General features: G+C 41.4%; 1 protein-coding gene across 2 annotated transcripts in view; it reads right to left on the reverse strand.

The window, feature by feature from the left end:
- Positions 1-7,123: 7,123 nt before the first annotated feature.
- The window catches only part of tshz3b (teashirt zinc finger homeobox 3b), a 48,966-nt gene continuing 36,976 nt past the window's right edge, over positions 7,124-19,113 (reverse strand). For both annotated transcript variants that reach the window (XM_036584286.1, XM_036584285.1), the window contains exon 2: positions 7,124-10,809. In XM_036584286.1, the coding sequence (XP_036440179.1) occupies positions 7,394-10,774 (3,381 nt within the window). In that variant the 5' untranslated portion in view covers positions 10,775-10,809 and the 3' untranslated portion in view covers positions 7,124-7,393. The remainder of the gene's footprint in view (positions 10,810-19,113) is intronic.

A 19,113-nucleotide genomic window follows, 5' to 3' on the forward strand; every position in this document is an offset into this window, starting at 1 on the left:
TGTCATCCCACTGCGCCAATGACAGCCAACCTGCTCTGAGACAAGAGGCGCAAATGACACACTCACACACATACACGCACGCACACACGCACGCACACACATGCACACACACACCTATGTGCAACCCCATGTACATGTGTGATGGCTTTTGCTAGTGGCGGGGTCTAAGGGTATGTGTATGGTTGTGTTCAGTGGAAATTAGTCCCTCTTCCTCCTAGCCAGTGCAGCTATAGTTCCCTAAGCTGCGTGGCATATTGATTTCTTGTTGTGAGGAGCGCCGTTCAAGCCCCATTTAAGATTTCCATCCCACGTGTAGCCGAGAGCACACCGAGGCCCCGTAAATTAGGGAAATTGCGCATTCATCACAAGCGTTATTTTAAGATACTTTGGTAAGGTGACGGCTCGAAGATCTACTGTGGCGCATTACAAAGTGCTGTGCCCCCTCCCTCTCTATCTCTCTCGCTCTCTCCTCTCCACTCTCTCCTCGTCCTCGGCCCAGGGTAATGCCGGGGTCATCGAGACACGCCCATGATTTAGAGGAGTGCCTGTATTTTTTAAATCGCCGCTTTTTTCCCCTCTGCATGAGCGTGATTTGAGAGAATTTACAATGCGCTCTAAATTAGCATGTCTAATGGGAGAGCTTCCAAGGTGAGCCTGTTGTTGGACAGTGAATTACGCTGCATGTAAATAACACAGGTTAAGAGAGAGCACTCGCTCCATGGACAAAGCGAAGCAGAGGGTCAGCAGCACTGAATCAATCAGGCCCCATTGTTGCAGAGTAGGGCTGCACAATCTGGACGAAATTCATTGTAATGACAATGTTGCTACATGCTACTTGCAATACAGTAAAAAGACATTAGTGACCCCTCTATGTAGTTGAAGCCTGGATTGGATTATTTATAACCAAAATTATTAATATTTGGTATATTTAATATCCCTTTTCTCCTTACTTGTGTTACCCGTTTCTTGTTTGTCAAGTTAGACTGTATGGATTTCAATGCTTCTTTTGTTTGCATCCTTGAGTTTGAGAAAGGCCCTATATAGTTATGAAAGATTATTGTTATACTCTGTATTATCCCATCACACAAAATAGCATTTGGTAATTGGTTTGAGGCTTATTTGCATGTTAAATTGTTATTTTGTAAAATGAGTATTGTGAAATCCAATATTACAACTATTGGTATATAATGCAGCTCTATTGCAGAGTGTGCATCGCCAGTATCATTGCAATTGTCTCATCACAGGATGTGGTAGTGCCAGCGTATGTACGCATATGTGCATGACTCACTGATTCTCGACACTTTGGCTCAACCACATAGCCCTGTATGCTTCCAAAGAGGCTCGAGATCCTGCAGCACGTTGTCCATTCGTTTTGAATTGGGTTTTGTGTGTGAGCTGATTGGAGGGCTTTTTGCTGTGCTCCAGACAGCAGAGGGTCTTTGTGGTGGTATTACACTGATAAAGCTATCAGGGCCTTTTTCAAACCCGCAGACATAAACCACTCATTCTGATCAGCTTACTGCCTGGGCTTCTTACATGGTGCTATAAGGAGTGCATGCATAGGATGACGGCAACTGTGCATATATTCCTTAAATTACTGTGTCAGCATTGCACGTTCTATTGATGCTGTATTAATCATCTGTAATTGTTCATATATTGTGCTGCACAGTATATAATTTGTTAATTGTTATTGTGTTTTTGGCTTTTTCAGTACCAATATCGTGAAAGATGATGAATGAGTCTTATTACAATTTTTGTTTACAGTGTGCTATAAGGATTTTACCCAAATATCTCCCCAGTATAGTTGTGGCCAATTCTATTCACTATCTAGGTCTGCCCCTATTACATAATGCTACCAACCTGGGAGGGTGAAGGCTAGCACATGCTTTCTTCATGACGTGAAATGCCACAATATAACTTTTGAAATGCCGCTAATGCAACATTACTGAACAGCTCAACACGATTGGAGGAGAAGACTAACCGCCAACTCTGTTACGTCAGCTAACGGGTTCCTCTGATGCCTAGCATCATGCTGAGTGACGGGGGGAGCAAAGCACATCCTACCCACCTAGAGAGAGTACAGACAACGATGCTCTCTTGGACTCCTGGCCATGGATGGCTGTGGCATCACCGGGGATCAAATGTGAAGGGTGTTTCTTTTTCACTGTCTTTTTTCATCAGTCTTTCGGGGGATATTTAAGTAATTTGACAAAAAAAAGTTATTTTGGTCTAAAATGCAAAATTTTACCGTATCACATTATTAGTTCAGCACTGTGTTCTAGTACACTGCAAGGCAATTGCAAAGTCAGTTTGTAATTGTTATCAAAAAAACATTCACAGCATTAAAACTGAGAGGGATGGGTAATGGCTGGCTTCCTGTCTTTAGGTCAGTTGCACATAAGCACATATTATTATTTTGGCATATCTGAACACAATGTGTGACCTTATTGAGACACGTGACATTACTGGGGTCTTTTTGCAACATATTTTGAGAAATATAGATTTAAAGCCACACTATGTAAGTTTTGTGGATTTGGAGACCTCTCTGCTGGAATTGTGGAAATGCATGCAACATGTGGAAGAAGATCTTGTAATGCGGGTTGTGCTTCAAAAATCTTACATAGTACAGTTTTAAGCAGAAATCTCTGTTGTCTTTTCATGTGATATCATTGATGTGTAGGAGAAATTACGGGGATATTAAGAGGATCTCTTTTTTATTTTTCTTTTCTGTGAGAGTATCTTGTGCATGTCCATTGTTCCTCCCAGAAATAGGCCATCACCCATGCAGGAAAAATGTCAGCATATAGGCCCTAAATGAAGAAGTAGGTGTATAGGACCTACTTGACAGGTACATGTTGTCCCCTCTATAAGTGTCATGTATGGACTTAACAACTGTAAAATAATACTCCAGTAGGAGAACCGCAGAGTATGTTGTGTATATATGAGGATATGTGAGTGTGTGTGTGCGTGTGTGTGTATGTAGGCATTTCTTGATAGCTACACATTGTCTCCTTGCATGCTTGTTTTGAACCTTAATAAGCCCAAGTGCCTGGGCTCGGCTCAGCTCGGAGAGAGAGAAGGAGAGAAAATGGCTTTCTTACACTTCAATTTCACGCATATTTTCTTTGCGACTAATGAGCACCTTAAATACGGCGCCAGACTTCAGGCAAGCCTGTGAAGGCTGACATTTTCACACACAGCAGCACCTTGTCACCATGCATGAAGTCCCTTCTACCTGGTTGCTGACGTGTGTGTGTGTGTGTGTGTGTGTGTGTTTGTGTGCGTGGGTGTGTGTCTGTGTGTTGAATGCTCACTGACAGAAATGACGAGAAACATATTCAGTAACTAAACAGAGGAAACACTTTTTCGAGGGAAAAAAGTCACACCATTATACAATATTTCTTATACGCCCTTACTCCCCTGATCCATGCGCATACTCGCATAACCGCACTGGCGCCACCACATATATCCGAGAGAGTTTTTTTTTTTTTTTGCCGTGTCTAATTGTTGATCCATGTAAAACAGGACTTGAAAGTCACACTCTTCTCAGTGCAGTATTGTTGTCATACTGCACGAAGCCCAAACAAATCTATGCGCACAAAATAGAAGTCTGCACTAATTACAGAGCTGGGAATAAAATGGTGAAAATGAGACAGTTAATGCCAGGGTTTATGCAATTATCCGCTACATCCCAGCTCCGAAATAGAGGGGGGAAGGGCACTTTTCACTTCACATTGTCTGATGCCTCCCCAGTTAAACCATATTAGGAGACTTAGTGAATGGATATGTCACCAAGCAGGGAGTTAAACCAAGAGAGTGATATAAGAGCAGTACTCTCAGTATAAGGCTCTGCTAAATTGCGCCTCATACAGGGCTTTCTACAAATTAATTATAAGGCTCTAAAAACAATGGACCAATACATACTTCATTCATCTGCCTTTTTCGCAAATGCTTAGTGGGTAGTAGGGATGGGCAATATGGCAAAAACATAACACACAATGTTTTTATGACACATGATAACAGCACTGTGCAGAATTCAGACCACCCTTCATTTATTTAATTCCCAGTCAAAATGGCTAAGAAGTTATTTCTTTATCAGAAAATATTTTGTTGGAGATTAAATATATGATCTACATAGGGGAAAGTCAAAGGTTCAAGTTCAAAACATTATTAAAAGAAACAGAGAAAATGGGACATTTAACAACCGTGTAAGACCTGGTAGACCACCAACATGCTAAACCTATGGTAGACCTGCTGATGTTCTCGGAACAATGGACTGACCGCCCCAGAGTCCAGACCTCATCATCATTCAGTGTCTTTGGGATCACTTGGATGGTGAGAAGCAGAAAATGTAATCAACTTCTATGACTAAACTTGAGGAAAACTATTCTTTCAGATTTTTAAAAAAAACTGAAACTAAAAGCACAGATGTAATAAAGGCAAACTGTGCAGACACTAAATACTGAATAATATATGTAGTGTAATTCTCTGTTAGAAATATGTTTTCTGCTTTTTCAGTATGTTTAAAAATTAATATATTGTAGTTAATGGCCATTTTGACTGGGCAATAAATAAATGAAAGTGGTCCCTGAATTTGGCACAGTACTATACATATCACAGTGTTTAGTTTTCCTGAAAAAAAGCCCCAGAACTACCTTAGTACAGAGGATTGTAGCTAATAGTTCACACAGGGCACTGCACTAAAAGTTAAATAGAACTAATTTTGCTCTCTTTGGAATGAAACATGCAGTCGGTCATTGTCTGTAGTGATATCGACTGTATGCTCAAAAATATATTATGACATAATGTGTCATGTAAAATGTAAAATATCGTTGCATTGCACCCACCATAGTGGATAGATTTAAATTTCCCATGTTTTGTGCCTAAACACATACATATGCACTGATGGGCTACTTTCTTCTTTTATTTACACTATTTCTACTTTTTAGGTCCGCTTACTATACAGGTGCACATAAGTGTACCAGACTGTGGTCCGTCTGTTTCTCTGCATACTTTGTTAGCTGCCTTTTATCCTGTTCTTCAATGGTCCACCATAGGACCACCACATAGCAGGTATTATTTGAGTAGTGCCTCATTCTCAGCACAGCACTGACACTGATGTGGTGGTGGTGTGTGGTGGTGTGTTGCGCTGGTATGAGTGGATCAGACACAGCAGTGCTGCTGGAATTTTAAACACCTTAGTGTCACTGCTGGACTTAGAATAGTCCCCCAACTAAAAATATCCAGCCAACAGCATCCTGTGGTGATGAAGGACTAGAGGATGAAACTGATGAGCTGTCATCTCTGACTTTACATCTGCAAGATGGACCGACAAGGAAGGAGTGTCTAATAGAGTGGACAGTGAGTGGACACAGTGTTTAAAAACTCCAGCAGCACTGCTGTGTCTGATCCACATATACAAGCGCAACACACACTAACACACCACCACCACGTCAGTGTCACAGCAGTGCTGGGAATGATCCACCACCCAAATAATACTTGCTCTGTGGGTGTCCTGACCATTAAAGAACAGGGTGAAAGGGGGCTAACAAAGTATGCGGAAAAGCAGATGGACAGTCTGTAAATGTAGAACTACAAAGTGCACCTATATTATTCAGTAAGTATAGAAAAGGTACCTAAAGAAGTGGCTGGTCAGTGTAAACAGGCATACAAACTACGACCACAGTGCATGGTCTAGCCACAAAGTGACTGATCCCCATCACCACAATATGTTCATCTTCACCACACACTGACACCATTTCCCTTTAGTCTGCTCATTACCCAGCCGCTACCGCCTGACAAACTTGTGAGCCATGACACGTCAAGTTATTGCAAAAAAACCCAAAACATTTTCATTTTAATGCTGCAGTAGAAAAAAAGGTTATATGAAGTCATATAATGGGTGCTTCATTGTCAACAACAACAAAAAAAAGAGAATCACGGCACAGAATGCATAACAGTGCCTGTGCTGTTTACATGCCAATATTTTACACATTAGATTTCCATTCACTGGCAGCTGTCAGTTATTTCAGTAAATTAACTGCCAAAAATGTAGCAGAACTGTCAATCGGAGGCAAGGTAACCATGGTTACCTTTCATATCCCCCCCAAAAAATGATAAAGCTGCAGTGCGGAATCATGGGAGAGTAATTAGACAGAACAACATAAAAGTTACCAATCAAAAAGGCATTCTACAATATGAAACAACAACCAAGAGTGCTTATAAATAATAGGTTACATTGAGGAATTCCTCCTTGCGTTATAAAGTAGCATCTTTTGTACAACCTTTTAAATGTTCAAGAAATGATGGAACAAGTATTGTCTTGTACAAGAAGTTTAACCCTTTGAGCACGAGGTGGAAATAAAAGTTTAGGATGTTACTTTTTTTCTTCTCTCATTTTCATATCATCTGATTAAATAACATTTATAAAACTATTGTGCAAAACAATTTCATTAATGTCTTCATATATTGTGCACCAGTAGATAGTCATACTTCTCTTAAATTAAAAATATAAAATGATGCATAATTTAGACAGAAATTAGTTTATATGTTTTTTTTTTATGTACATATTTTTACACCGACCTGAATTCATAAAGGCCCCTGATTTCAGAAAACGAAAAGACTGCCGTTTGGATTCACACACGTTTTGCATCAGAAGCCACCCAGCTTGAACATCAGGTATGGTAAGCTATTATTTTGTTTGTTTGTTTGTGAGTTACCAAAATACACAATAATGTGGCCTCTCAAATATACTTGAACTTGGGTATTCCCGATCACTGATTTCTCTCGTTATTTTCTATATTCTGGGTTGTTAATGTACAAGTGCTTGGGCGTACTCAGAGGGTTAAATTTTGTCTGCTGACACCAGCACACATAGGTCACGTTGACAAAAAGAAAGAAGGACAGAGAGATTCAGTTACCAAAAGTTTGAACTAAACCATTTCATCAATGCATGCAGCTTACTGCATCTCAGGGATGCCAAGAAAAGGAAAAAAAAGGTGAATCCAATTTACACAACTTTCAAATACATACAACTTCATTTTAACTTTGTCTTATATACCTTCATATTTTACCAGTGACAACAGCACCTCTTCACTCAACACTGCACAGTTAGAAAATTCTCTTTTTTTTTTGTTTTTTTTTCTTTTCAGTTTTCATTTTTACCTAAAATGAGGAAAGAGAATGTCTCTGGACCAGAATGAGTTATTCCAGGTGGAAAACCCACACATCATGTGCCGAAACTAAACAGTAGTTTTGTGGCATCTATGTGCAGTTAGTTCTTTGTTAGTCATTGTCAGTTCATCTTGCTTTTAAGAAATGTTAGTTCGAAGGCTTCAGAGAGAAAGCAAGATTAACAGAGAACTGGGAGACAGAGTAGTGTCCTTGACCACCGCTAAGGTTTCTCAAGTTCACAGACATACATAAGGTGGTCCTCAGGGGATTTGCCATGAGTCTTGCTCAGATGAAGTTTGACAGCATGCTTGCTAGCAAAAGTCCGGTTGCACAGTTTACACTGATACGTGGTGCCATTGGCCTCTTCGTCTGGCGAAGGGGAGGAGGAGTGGGAATGGGGGCTAGGGTTGGTGTTAGGGTTAGGGAGTGAGTGGGCCATAGCATGAGCTTGGGCCGAAAGCAGTTTCTCGGAAAGTTCCTTAGTGTGGCGTGAGATTTGGCTTACCAACTGCTCCCCGGACAATTTAGCCAAGTCTCTAATCCGGAAGCCCAGGTGGGATTCAAGATGGCTGACGTAGGTGGAGGGAGAACGTATCTGTGAAGCACAGTCACTGCAGAAGAACACAGGGTGGCCAGAATCGAGGTTCTTCAAAAACTTGGTACCACCTGTCCGCCTCAACTGGTACTTGACGTTAGCCAGCCAGTGGCTGATGGTGGTCATCGAGAGGCCAGTGAAGCGAGAAATGTGCATGCGTTCCTGTGGGCTGAGGTCAGACATAATGTACTTGCCGTCACCCGTTTGCCGCAAGCTGGAGGCAAACTGTGCTTGCAGGATAAGCAGATGCTGAGGGTTCCAGTTGGACTGGCGGCCCTTGCGCTTCTGAGCTGGTGACATGTCCTCAGACTCTTCATGTGTAGCACCGTCTATATCTGACCGCTCAGACAGACTGGTTGGTGTGGAAGATTTGGAGACATGGCTTTCTGTCAGGTTCCGAAGCATATCGGAGATGTCAGACAGGGCATTTTCACGCAGAGGTGAGTTAGACATGAATGAAGCCACAGCTGAGGATGCCTTGGCCATGGTAATGGTTGAGGAGGGTGAAACTGAAGAAGGAGTTGATGTGGAGGTGGACAATACAGCTGATCCCATGGAGCTGCTCTTTTCGCTCTTCCCTTTGGTCAGGTCAATGGGCTGGTCGTTGTTGATGTGGTAGAAATAGCGGTCGAGATGCTCGTTTGTCTTTTTGGTCTGAGCAGGAGTGGAGGCAGCTACAGCTGCCTTCTCTCCCAAACTGTTGCTCATTTTGAAGAGCATGCTCATGGGGTCTAGAGATGGCAGGGCAGGTTTAGCAGCTTTACCAAGGTGAACATTCATGACAGACTGAAGTGCACTTAAGGGGTTGACAAATGGCTGTTCTGGAGGATGGTCAGTTATAATTGCAGTGCTGCTGCACAGCGAAGTGACGGGAGTTTTCACAGCATGGTCAGTGCCATTCTCTAAAGACTCTTTTGTGAGGGCCTCACCATTGGAGTCCTTGTGAGCATTTGCTGACCCATTGCTCTCTGGTGTTTTGGCTCCTCTCCTCTCTTTGGGGGATTCCCCTCTGGCAGAGTCCCCAGCTTCACTACTACAAGGGGAAGGTGTAGTTCTTCTTAGAGGGGAAGTTCTTGCACCAGGTTCCCTCATCTTCTCCTCCACTTTGGCCACCTTTTCCGTAACTTTCTTGACAAGTTCTTCCATGGCATGGAAGTTATTTTTGGGTAGAGGTGAGGTCTGGCAGCTTGGAGGGGAGATAAGAGGTTGGGTTTTGGTGGGTGACAGAATCTCTTCTCCAGAAAACATGTACTTTAGGGGGGAGCTCTTTCCTGAGTTGCGCAAGGAAAGTTTCATGATGTTTGGAAGCTGATAGGCAGCATGGATGCTGGGGTAGCCTCCCCAGCTGGGTGTGCCATTCTGTGCTTTGTTGATGGCAGAAGTGACTGTGTTTTCCAGTGACTTCAGGATGTCAAACCCACCTTTAGGGCTTTCTTCCAGATCTTCTTCAGTCAAATATGGATACTTGGAGGAAATGTCAAACTTCTCCTCAGGCTCATCATCTGTCACTTTCCTGTCTTTGCCACTATTAGGGGTTTCCTTGGTGCACTCTTCTTCTTTTTCCTCTTTTTTAATTTCCATAGCACTGATGGCAGGAGATATACTAGGTGGAGGGGGAGCAGGTGGAGGTGGGGAAAAAGCTGTGGCAGCCAGTGGTACTGACTGTACCTTATCCTCAGTGGATGGCACGGTGTTAGGGGCTGGGGTAGTGGGTGACTCCATGATGGGCTTGCCTTTCTTGATGGCAGAGTTGGTGACCTTGATGAAGTGGCCTGTCACCATCATGTGAGCTGTTAACTCCTGAAGGGTATCGTGTGAACTCCCACACTCCATGCACTTCAGGATCTGGGATTTCCGAGATTCAAACTGCCATGCATAGCTAGCGCCATTCTGATGCCCATAGCGATTATTGGGAGTGATGTATGGATTTGCTGTCTTCTGCAGCAGGTCACTGGGATCTGAGAGAGAGGGCTTGGGAGTGCCTCCATTGGAGTCTGGTGAGCTGGGCAGTTCTAGCTCAATAGGGGCTCTTTTGCGTGCTGAAGAGATGATCTTGGCTGCCACAGGTGTCACAGGCTCCTTGAGAGGCACTTTCTGGTAGTGTTTTGTCTTAATCATATGGACACTGAGATCTTGTAGTGACTCGAAGGAATGGCCACAGTACATGCATTTGAGGACTTTCTGGGCATCCTCCTTACCTTCCATCTCCAGTAGGGAACGCTTGCGGGGCTTGGACCAGCGCTTAGTGCCCTCACTGTCTGTCTCGTGGTTATCATCTCGGTAGTGGCCTGTTTCATTCATGTGCACAGTGAGCTCAACCAGTGTGTCGTAAGCAGCACTGCAGTCTTTGCATCGAAACTTGCTAGCACCAGTAAAGATGGAGCCATAGAGCTTGGTGCTTTGCCGGTACAGCTGCACAGTGCTAAAGAGGTTTGGCTCAGATGTTGGGTGCATTATTCTGTTCTGGTTCTGCGTGACTTGCTGCAAGGTCTTGGCTACAGCTGACTGGTGCCAGTCATAGCCCCCACTACCGCAGCTACTGCTGCTGCTACTGCTGCTGCTACTGCTGTGGCTGCGAGGGGGTTTTTCAGGTGGAGGCTGTGTCATATTCAAGTTCAGGGATGACCAGTAGGAATTGGTCAGGAAGCTGGTGTAAATAGCCTTCATCTGCTCTAGACTGTCAGGGCCTGTGGCAGTGGCTTCCTCACCGCTGGGAGGGGCCGAGGTTGTCATCCTCATGGATGCAGTTGAAGAGAGTGATGTAAGTGGCTCCTTGGCAGTGCCATCCTCCTCGTTCTTCACCGAGGCACTCTCAAAGTCTGACATGCGGTCACTGGACTCACTGAGGTGTGACTCACTGTCCATCTCATGGCTGGAGAGGTCTGCAGCTGGAGAGTCGTGGAAGCCTGGCCGTTCTTTGACGAGGAAGTCCTTGTCCTGGCACATGTACTTAATGGCAGGCTCCTCCTCAATCGCTGAATCATCTCCCTCCACATCCTCATCCATTAAGGCAGCCTCTTTTAGCTCCTCAGGAACGTATGCTGCAGAGAAAAAAAAACAAAGAAAAGACAGAAACAAAGAACCTTGTTATTGCTGTGTCCAATTATAAAGATTTCACAAACTGCTTCCTGCAATGTCTTGAAAAGCATATAGACAGCTGATAGAAATGTTAGGCATCAGTGTTTTCCTCCACTACTGACAAATAAAACAGTCAAGGCCATTTCATATCATAAACTCTCGCAGTAATTCCTTCTCAACTTCACTACTGCGTTATATTGCCAAATGAAATGAAGTTACATTTCCCCTTCCCTTTGTTCTGAGAAGAGAGAAAGCTAGCGAGACGGAGAGACAGTGGGAGAGAGGAAGGGGGAAAAAAAAAAGGAAAGAAAAAATGTCTCTTCAAACCCAAGTTGCCACCTTATTCTTCTCAAGGGGCAACAGCTTGAAATTAAAACTAAATTTGAAATTAATGAAGCACATTCTGGAGGTGGCATTCGTTTCTGAAGTAATAAATTACTTGTATCAACCTCAGAGACAGCAGTTCCTGTCTGTCAATTAATATGTCTTACGCTTCTTCTGCAGCCTCTAATGCATTCCCTAACAGACACACTCGCCATTTAAATTAAGAAAGCATTTTCACTCATTACTCGGCAAAGGCTTGCCAGCTCGTAAATAAAAATGAATGTATGTATGTTTCCGATGTAAAATCTCCCCACACAAAACACATTTGCGTCAATTACGAAAGATTAGAAAGTTGAAAGTTATTATTTACTGTTTAGCCTGGAGTGTATGCACTCGGCTCACATTTGAATACAATAGCTTGTGAAAAAAAAAGAATATGCTACAATATGCGGAGGGCATTAGGATGAAACTAAAGCAGAAAGCATCTAATTGTTTTCACTTATTGTCATTTTTGCTAGAACAAGAAAAATGCAAGTGAACAATGAGAAGGAGAGCAAGGATGAGAGAGAGAGAGAGATAGAGAGTGAGAGAAAGAAGAGAGGGAGGGCGTATAACACATTGTGGTAATTCCGCACATTCCAGAGTGTAAGTGTTGATCACGCATTGACCAGGTATGTAAACAGCTCTAAGTGAGGACAGTACGCAGGGCTTTTCTGTGAACATATTCAATCATTTTAAACGACTGCAACAGTCAAACTAGTCATGCTGTAATTTCAACACACAGCATATAGATTCAAATCTAAATACAATATCTGTCAACATGCATGCAGGGGACACAACATGAACCTTTGGAAACGTGGATTCTTTCGCTTTTTACAACAAAGACAGGGATTTTAGTCTAAAATAGCAGCCGTTTTGTTTATTTCAACCATTTACCACATGCTGAATTGCATTTCTGTTAGCCTGATAGAGTGTCTTCAGTTTGAAAGAGTGCCAGCATAGTAAACCTATTGACAGCAGAGAGTGTAGTGTCTGCCACCCAAACGCTGGTAATGCGCTCTGCTTCTTGAAAGAACATTTGGTGGTCCGAGTATTTAACCACTGTGGCCTTGGCGCCATAAAAAATCACAAGTGAAAAGAACATAGTCATCATGAGGACAGTCATTTTGTAGCCCTCGGCAGTGTCATGCCATGAGATCGGCAGAGGCACAGACACCTCTTAGCTTTCAGCTGTAGCTGAACAATGTGCACCTCATGCCTTTAGGCAGTCTGCATGGTTACAATAGCGAACACAGGCTTTTAATGGTCTCTATTCTCTGCAGGGAAATGCCCGATTCAGTCTAATTTACAAATTTACCCCATGAATATTTAGATTCATGATTATGCCTATGCTTAACATATCCAATGAATGGATGAAATTGATTACAGAAGTCAATACAGACCTTAAGTTGTGAGACACTTGAAGTGTCAGTTAAACATCAGTTAATTATATTTTGTTAGGTTTCGATACTATGAAATTAATGGTATGAATAAGCACGGCCTGAGATGATGATATAAAATCTGGGGGAAAAATGAAATCAAGAAGAACACGCAGACGCGGATCACAAGCAGTCTGTAACGTCTAATCGGCCCCCACACAATTCACTAACTAACTGTGATCATGTAGCACAAGCACACACACATACTGTACCACATGAGCACACACACACACATACACACTCACACTGGCGTATACACGTACACACTGCCATCTGTTCTGAATCAGCCAAAACGACAGCTGTTTAAGAGAACAATGCCTTCGTTCAGGAAGCAAAGCAGCACTTTACATCAAGGCCAAACAGCAAAGTAAAATCTTCTTTCTCTCCGGTACATAACCTGACTTCAAACCTGCAATTACAAGAAACACCTCAAAGGGACAGGTTACATTCTCAAAACCTTATAACACCCTGCACCTCAACAAACAAATGACCTTGAATACAGATTATGAGGAATGATTAACAGAGTCAGAATAAGTGAGAGGATGAGGGAGTAGAGGGGAAAGATAGCGTACTCATCTTTGAGTAAGAAATCTTTCCCAGTACTAACCTTGCCCAGAAATTAGCAACACAAACAGCACTGAAATGATTGGTGTCAGAAACTGCAAGTGCAGCCAGCTAATCTGTTTGTGTGTGAGAGAGGTATTTTCTGATTTTTTTTTTCTTAATATACTTTGTTGGGAGTGGGCTTTACACAAGAAATACCAATGCTACATCATGATCAATACTCCCTTATTACCTTATTATATATTACATATATTAGAGAAATATTTAATTACAAAGTGAGACATCAGCTGTTATTCTTTTCAAACCTCTTTATATCTTTATATATACACATTGTATTGCTACATCTGTTCTTATATCCGTAATGTGTGTGTGTGTATATATATATATATATATATATATATATATATATATATGTGTGTGTGTGTGTGTGTGTGTGTGTGTGTGTGGTATGGATGTTACAGTACAGCATATCATATTGAACTGTATATCCATATACCATATCATATTGTACTGTATCATTGTATTGTGACTAGCATGTTAGCTTGTGGCTGGAGTTTTTGTTTCCAATTGTATACCTTTATATACTTCGCTACACCCCTAATATATGTGTAATATGGACGTAACAATACAAATGTGTGATGATATATTGAATTGTAATGTAGTGTATCATACTGTTGTGACTAGCATGTTAGCTTGTGGCTGATGTGTTAGCTCCAGGCTATCTAGACATATTCACCTGTGGTTAGAGCACTGGATTGGGAAACTATAAAACACAACTTTTGTTTACAAAATTGTACTTTTACTGTTTTATTTTGAATCTTCTACTGAACTGGTAACAACAACATTAATGTAAGGCACATTTTCAGTCACTATATTTTTCTGTATTAAAGAATATACAGAATCTGGACCACCATATATATATATATATATATAATATATATATATATATATATATATATATATATATATACAGAGAAGGAGAAAGAGGCATAGTAGCTGAGACTTATTCCAAAATAATTTACTGACACCAAACACAAAATCAAACTTGCCTGACAACATGGTAGTCGGCCCTTCGCCAACACTGAGAAACTGTGTAGAGAGGAGAAAGAGGAGAAGACAAGAAGGGGGTGTTTGGAAAGACCCCAAATCCCTAACACACACACACACACACACTCACACGTACAGAGTTGCCTTGGCCATGGTCCAGGCTGTCCAGCCCCCTGTGTGCCCAGAGCCTGTGTGTTCTAGCTGGGAACAATATTGAGTTTTCATCCCTGGGCCCACTGAAGCCCAGGCTCCGGCCTGGGTCTAAACACACCACACAGGTGCTCTTTTAATTAGAGAACAGGATGCTTCAGCACTGAGAATGGGCAAGAGGAGGAGGGAGGAGGGAGCCTGAAATGAGAATAACCTCCCAATGAATTGGCATCAGATTGGAGCGAGAGCTTGATCTAATTTACACTTGGACATCCAGAGAGACGACCAGCAGAGAATGCAGGTTTGAAAGCCGGAGGAGAGCAGCACCTTTCAAACTGAGTGGCCTGCCTGCGTTTGGTCCAGCGGCAAACTCTCCAATTGGTGCACAGCTAGCAGGCTTAAGCAGAGCCTGAAAGATGAAACGAAACTGCGCTCCTTGCAGTGAAATAAGGGAGAAGAATTCTAATTCTGCTATTGCTTATTCCTGTTCCATTACTTTATCATTTGCATAATTTCAGGGATTTGCAGTGATCTCCATTGTTGAAGTAACATGCCTGCTAATCTTCTGAAATGTCTCCTAAATTTATGGAAAAAAACTAAAGTCATTCGTGTTTTATACTGAGTGTGTGCAGACGGGATGCTGAGTTTGTTATTGGTTAGGAATTTTCAAAATGCAATGCTATCAATATACCTGAAGAGGTTTCTTCAAGAGAGGTTTCTTCATTCTCGATACAGCATAGATATACCAGAGCACTGAAGTGAAACAGTCCAGTATTGTTTTAAAAAAGAAAACTGTTATTGTATTTATTTTCTATTCCTTAGAAGTCATACTTACTTTTAACTCATTGTGAGTTAGACAGAAAGAAATACTATCAAAAGGGAATTCAGTCAATACCTTACTTGTTTTTTGAAAAGCAAAAACATCCCGTTTGCCATGTTTGTCATTTTTTGACATAAAAACAAAAAAAAGTGCAGTCAAAGCTGTTGATACAGTAAATCAAATGTAAATACATTTTTTGTGAACTTACAATGTAATTGCTACATAGTTACTATGCAATTACATAAATACAGTCAAATAGTACAGTAAAACATCTAAGGATTACAAAAAAGTAAAATACAGAACTGAGAAAATGAACTTGAACATGTACAAACGTTCACGTGACCTCTGCCGCATGTTAAAGGCAAACTAGCGCTGTGTATGAACCTGTGTTTGCGAGCGTTTCTGTGGTTTTCTTAACTTTAGCTCCGCGAGAGTAGAGGAGGCGTAGGCATCTGTGGACCTCTCCAATACTCAATACTTTCTGGGTGTGTGAATGAGAAGGAGAGGAGGAGAGAGTGAGCTACTTGGTAATTAAATCTGCTATATATAGCCCCCAAAGCCCACATTTATAATGGGAGGTATCTCTCTTCTAATGTGGCACTATCTGCAATGTGATATCATTAGGGGGAAAATGGTTTGTAGCCTTAAGCAGACAGGCTGTCTGTGTGGGGCTGGAGAATGTGAGATAGCACAAATCTCTTTCTCTTCTTTCCTCTTCTCTCCTCTCTCTCCTCCTCTCCCTTCCTCTCCTTCCTCACTTCCCCTCCTCCTCCTCCTCTTCCTCCTCTCTCTGGCTATCATGACCTGCGTTAATGAAGTTAATTGAATCTGAGATCAATAATGCTTAATTATTGCGATTTGACATGCACAGACAAATTGGTGGGGAGGCCAGACGAATACACGTATATGTGTGTGTGCGTGTGGGTTGGAGAAATGTGTGTGTGTGTGTGTGTGTGTGTATCCAACACTGGGGTGGGCGAGGGGGCATGGCTAGATGGAGGGAGAGAGGGAAAGAGGGAAAGAGGGAGCGGACAGGCGTGCCATCGATCCCAGAGAGACGCCCATCGACCAGGCCCTCTGACGGATGGAGGCACCTCTCCAAGGCTAGAAAGTGAGAGAGATAGAGAGAGAGAGAGGCCTAACTACTTTGCCTTGTGCAGTCCTGCACTGAAAGAAGTGATGTAGGCCTGTCACGATGATAAAAGAAAATATAATTTATTAAAATCTTTCCTTCTCGATTCATCAGTAATTGGTTGGAAATTTGCATACTAGTACTGCAAGTTTTAAATTAAGTTTTTCAGAAAACAAACAGTGTCAAATGAACTTTTATAAGCTTTTTTTTTGTATGATGGTAAAATGACGGTTAAAACATTCTTAACTTTCAACGTAAGTTAATATGATTTCTTTTACATCCATAATTTAAATTAACAGCAGCTGGTGTTTCATATGATGTACAAGAAAAAAAAAAGTTTCTATCTGATTGATTTTTTAAAGATCTTTTTAAAGCTTCCTTATGTTTTTCCAATAATATTTTGGAATAGTATTTTCTTTGAAAGACTATGCAAAGATTATTACAGTCATATGCAAAAGTTTGAACACACCTGGTCTGATTACGTTTTGTTGATTTTCTAAGTGAAAATAACTGAACACATCATCTACAGTGAACACACTTAAATATGACATTACTCTGCACATTTTAGAGCATGTTTTCTATTTATAGGCTGAGTTTATTATATCAGAAACAAATCAAAGTTAACTTTAGCACAGGCCAAAAGTTTTAGTTATTTATTTATTTTTTTATTTATCAGCAAATAAAGTGTAATTGTGCATTAAAATGTGCAGAAATGTGTTCTCTGTAGAAGACGTTTACCTGTTTTCACTTAGAATCAAGTTATTTGATTGGGGCGCCCAAACTTTTTCATATGACTGTATTCTTCAGTTAAGTTGATGAGTTACTTGGTTCCTAATATAATCTATAGTGACAGCTGTAAAGTGTCTACATGAATTCCACAGCTTTGCCTTTGAATACTTTTGGCAATAATTGTGTTCATGCAATATATTTTACTCATAAGGAGATGATACACATTTGAATCAATGCATTGTCTTTTTCAGTGAGCCTACAGCCCACCAGCCTCCAGCATAGCACATAGAGAGAGAGAGAGAGGGAGGGAGGGAGGAATTGTATTAGACGATGGCCCTATTACCTATGGAATTACTCAGGCCTTGTTTACAGCCTGCATGGTGCTTAGTGATTGTTAATTACAAGGGCTACAGGGCCAGCAGCTGTGTAACAACATGTACTTTTCCTAATTGTCCCAACACACTTAGCAGGAGGCTAGCCATTCTTAGCCGATCTTATTTACACTTCGGGGTGGGCAACATTACAATATTGCTGTCCTTAATGTGATAAAATACATAAGCCTGTGCCTTTTAAATATATCATGGGTATCGTCAGTACATGTAGAACACTGAGCAACTGCATACATCATTCATACATAAAATAAGGCTGTAAACACTAGTGTACAGTAACAGCATAAACTGCGTAGAAACAAGTAGCTGATTGGATGTTAGTCCATTAATCTGCACACTATTGTACTTTGGATGATCAGAACATTTAGGCAATGGACTCTATAGACTCCTGGTGGATCTAGTCCCATTTTTAAAAGTTTATAAATCTTTATGTACATTGCATGTACACATGAGTATCAGCAGACATGTATGCAAAAATATCAACATCAGCTCACAGCTTCCTGTGTCACTGGAAAAAAAAAGTATATAAATGTAAAATAATAATGCAAAAATAAAATAAAATTAAATAATATTGTATATAATGCTAAAATCACATGTAAAATAATATAATACATTAAATGTTAAAAATAATAACTAAACTAAAATAATTGTCATAGTTTTCCACAGCCTTTTTTTTTTACTTCTATTTTGCTGGTGCATTTTCATTTGTCCCAAAAAAAAAAAAAGCAACAAAAAAATAAATAAATATTGTGATTATGGCATATTGTGAAACTGTCCTCAGGTATCGTGATGCTATATTTTTGCCCTCATATATGCTGCGGTCTCCATGCTAAGTGGGCCTTTTGAACCATCCAGAAAGGTGTGCGTGTTTAGGCCGTGCAGTGTTGGAGGAGTGAGTGATGACGGCCGACAGTGAGGGAGAGAGGAGGCAGGCTGGATTAGAGCACAGATAGAGGCAGGGAGGCGCTGCAGCAGCAGCTGAACACAGACCGGGTAAACACAGACGCTAGCACAACTAATCGCCAGCTCATGCCACTCAGCGGGAGAGCCTCTGACAGTCTGTGTGCATGTGTGTGAGTGTGTGTGTGTGTGTGTGTGTGTGTGTGTGTGTGTGTGTGTGTGTTTACACACCCCCGCTCTCTCTCTTTCTGCTAGTGCATGACAACCGGTAACCACTCTGGAGAACAGTGCTTCCCCCACCAAGCTCCTTAACACTCCCGCTAAAGTGTCGAGACTCAAAAGCCGACAGCCTCCAACACACACACACACGCAGACACACGTGCACACACACACGAGCGAACACACACTTATACATTTCAATCCTACAAAATATTTCAACACTTTCACCTTCAGGCACATTTTTTAGATTTGCATTTATGAACCAACACAGGCTTTGAACTGCCTACTGCGGCCTGACTGGTACACTGATTGACCAAGAGAATCAGCTGATACTAACATTATACAGGTTTACCAATATTGGAAAAATGCTATAGATAAAAACACTGATATTTCTATGTGGTTTTGTTTTATGTTGTAATTAACACAGTGTGCCAGATCACTCATTTGTAAGGATTTTTATGCTTGTAGAAATCAGTCGCTCACCTTTATTGCAGTAATATAGGCTGAACTGGAAA

Source organism: Colossoma macropomum, unplaced genomic scaffold, assembly GCF_904425465.1.
Source record: "Colossoma macropomum unplaced genomic scaffold, Colossoma_macropomum, whole genome shotgun sequence".
Lineage (NCBI taxonomy): Eukaryota > Metazoa > Chordata > Actinopteri > Characiformes > Serrasalmidae > Colossoma > Colossoma macropomum.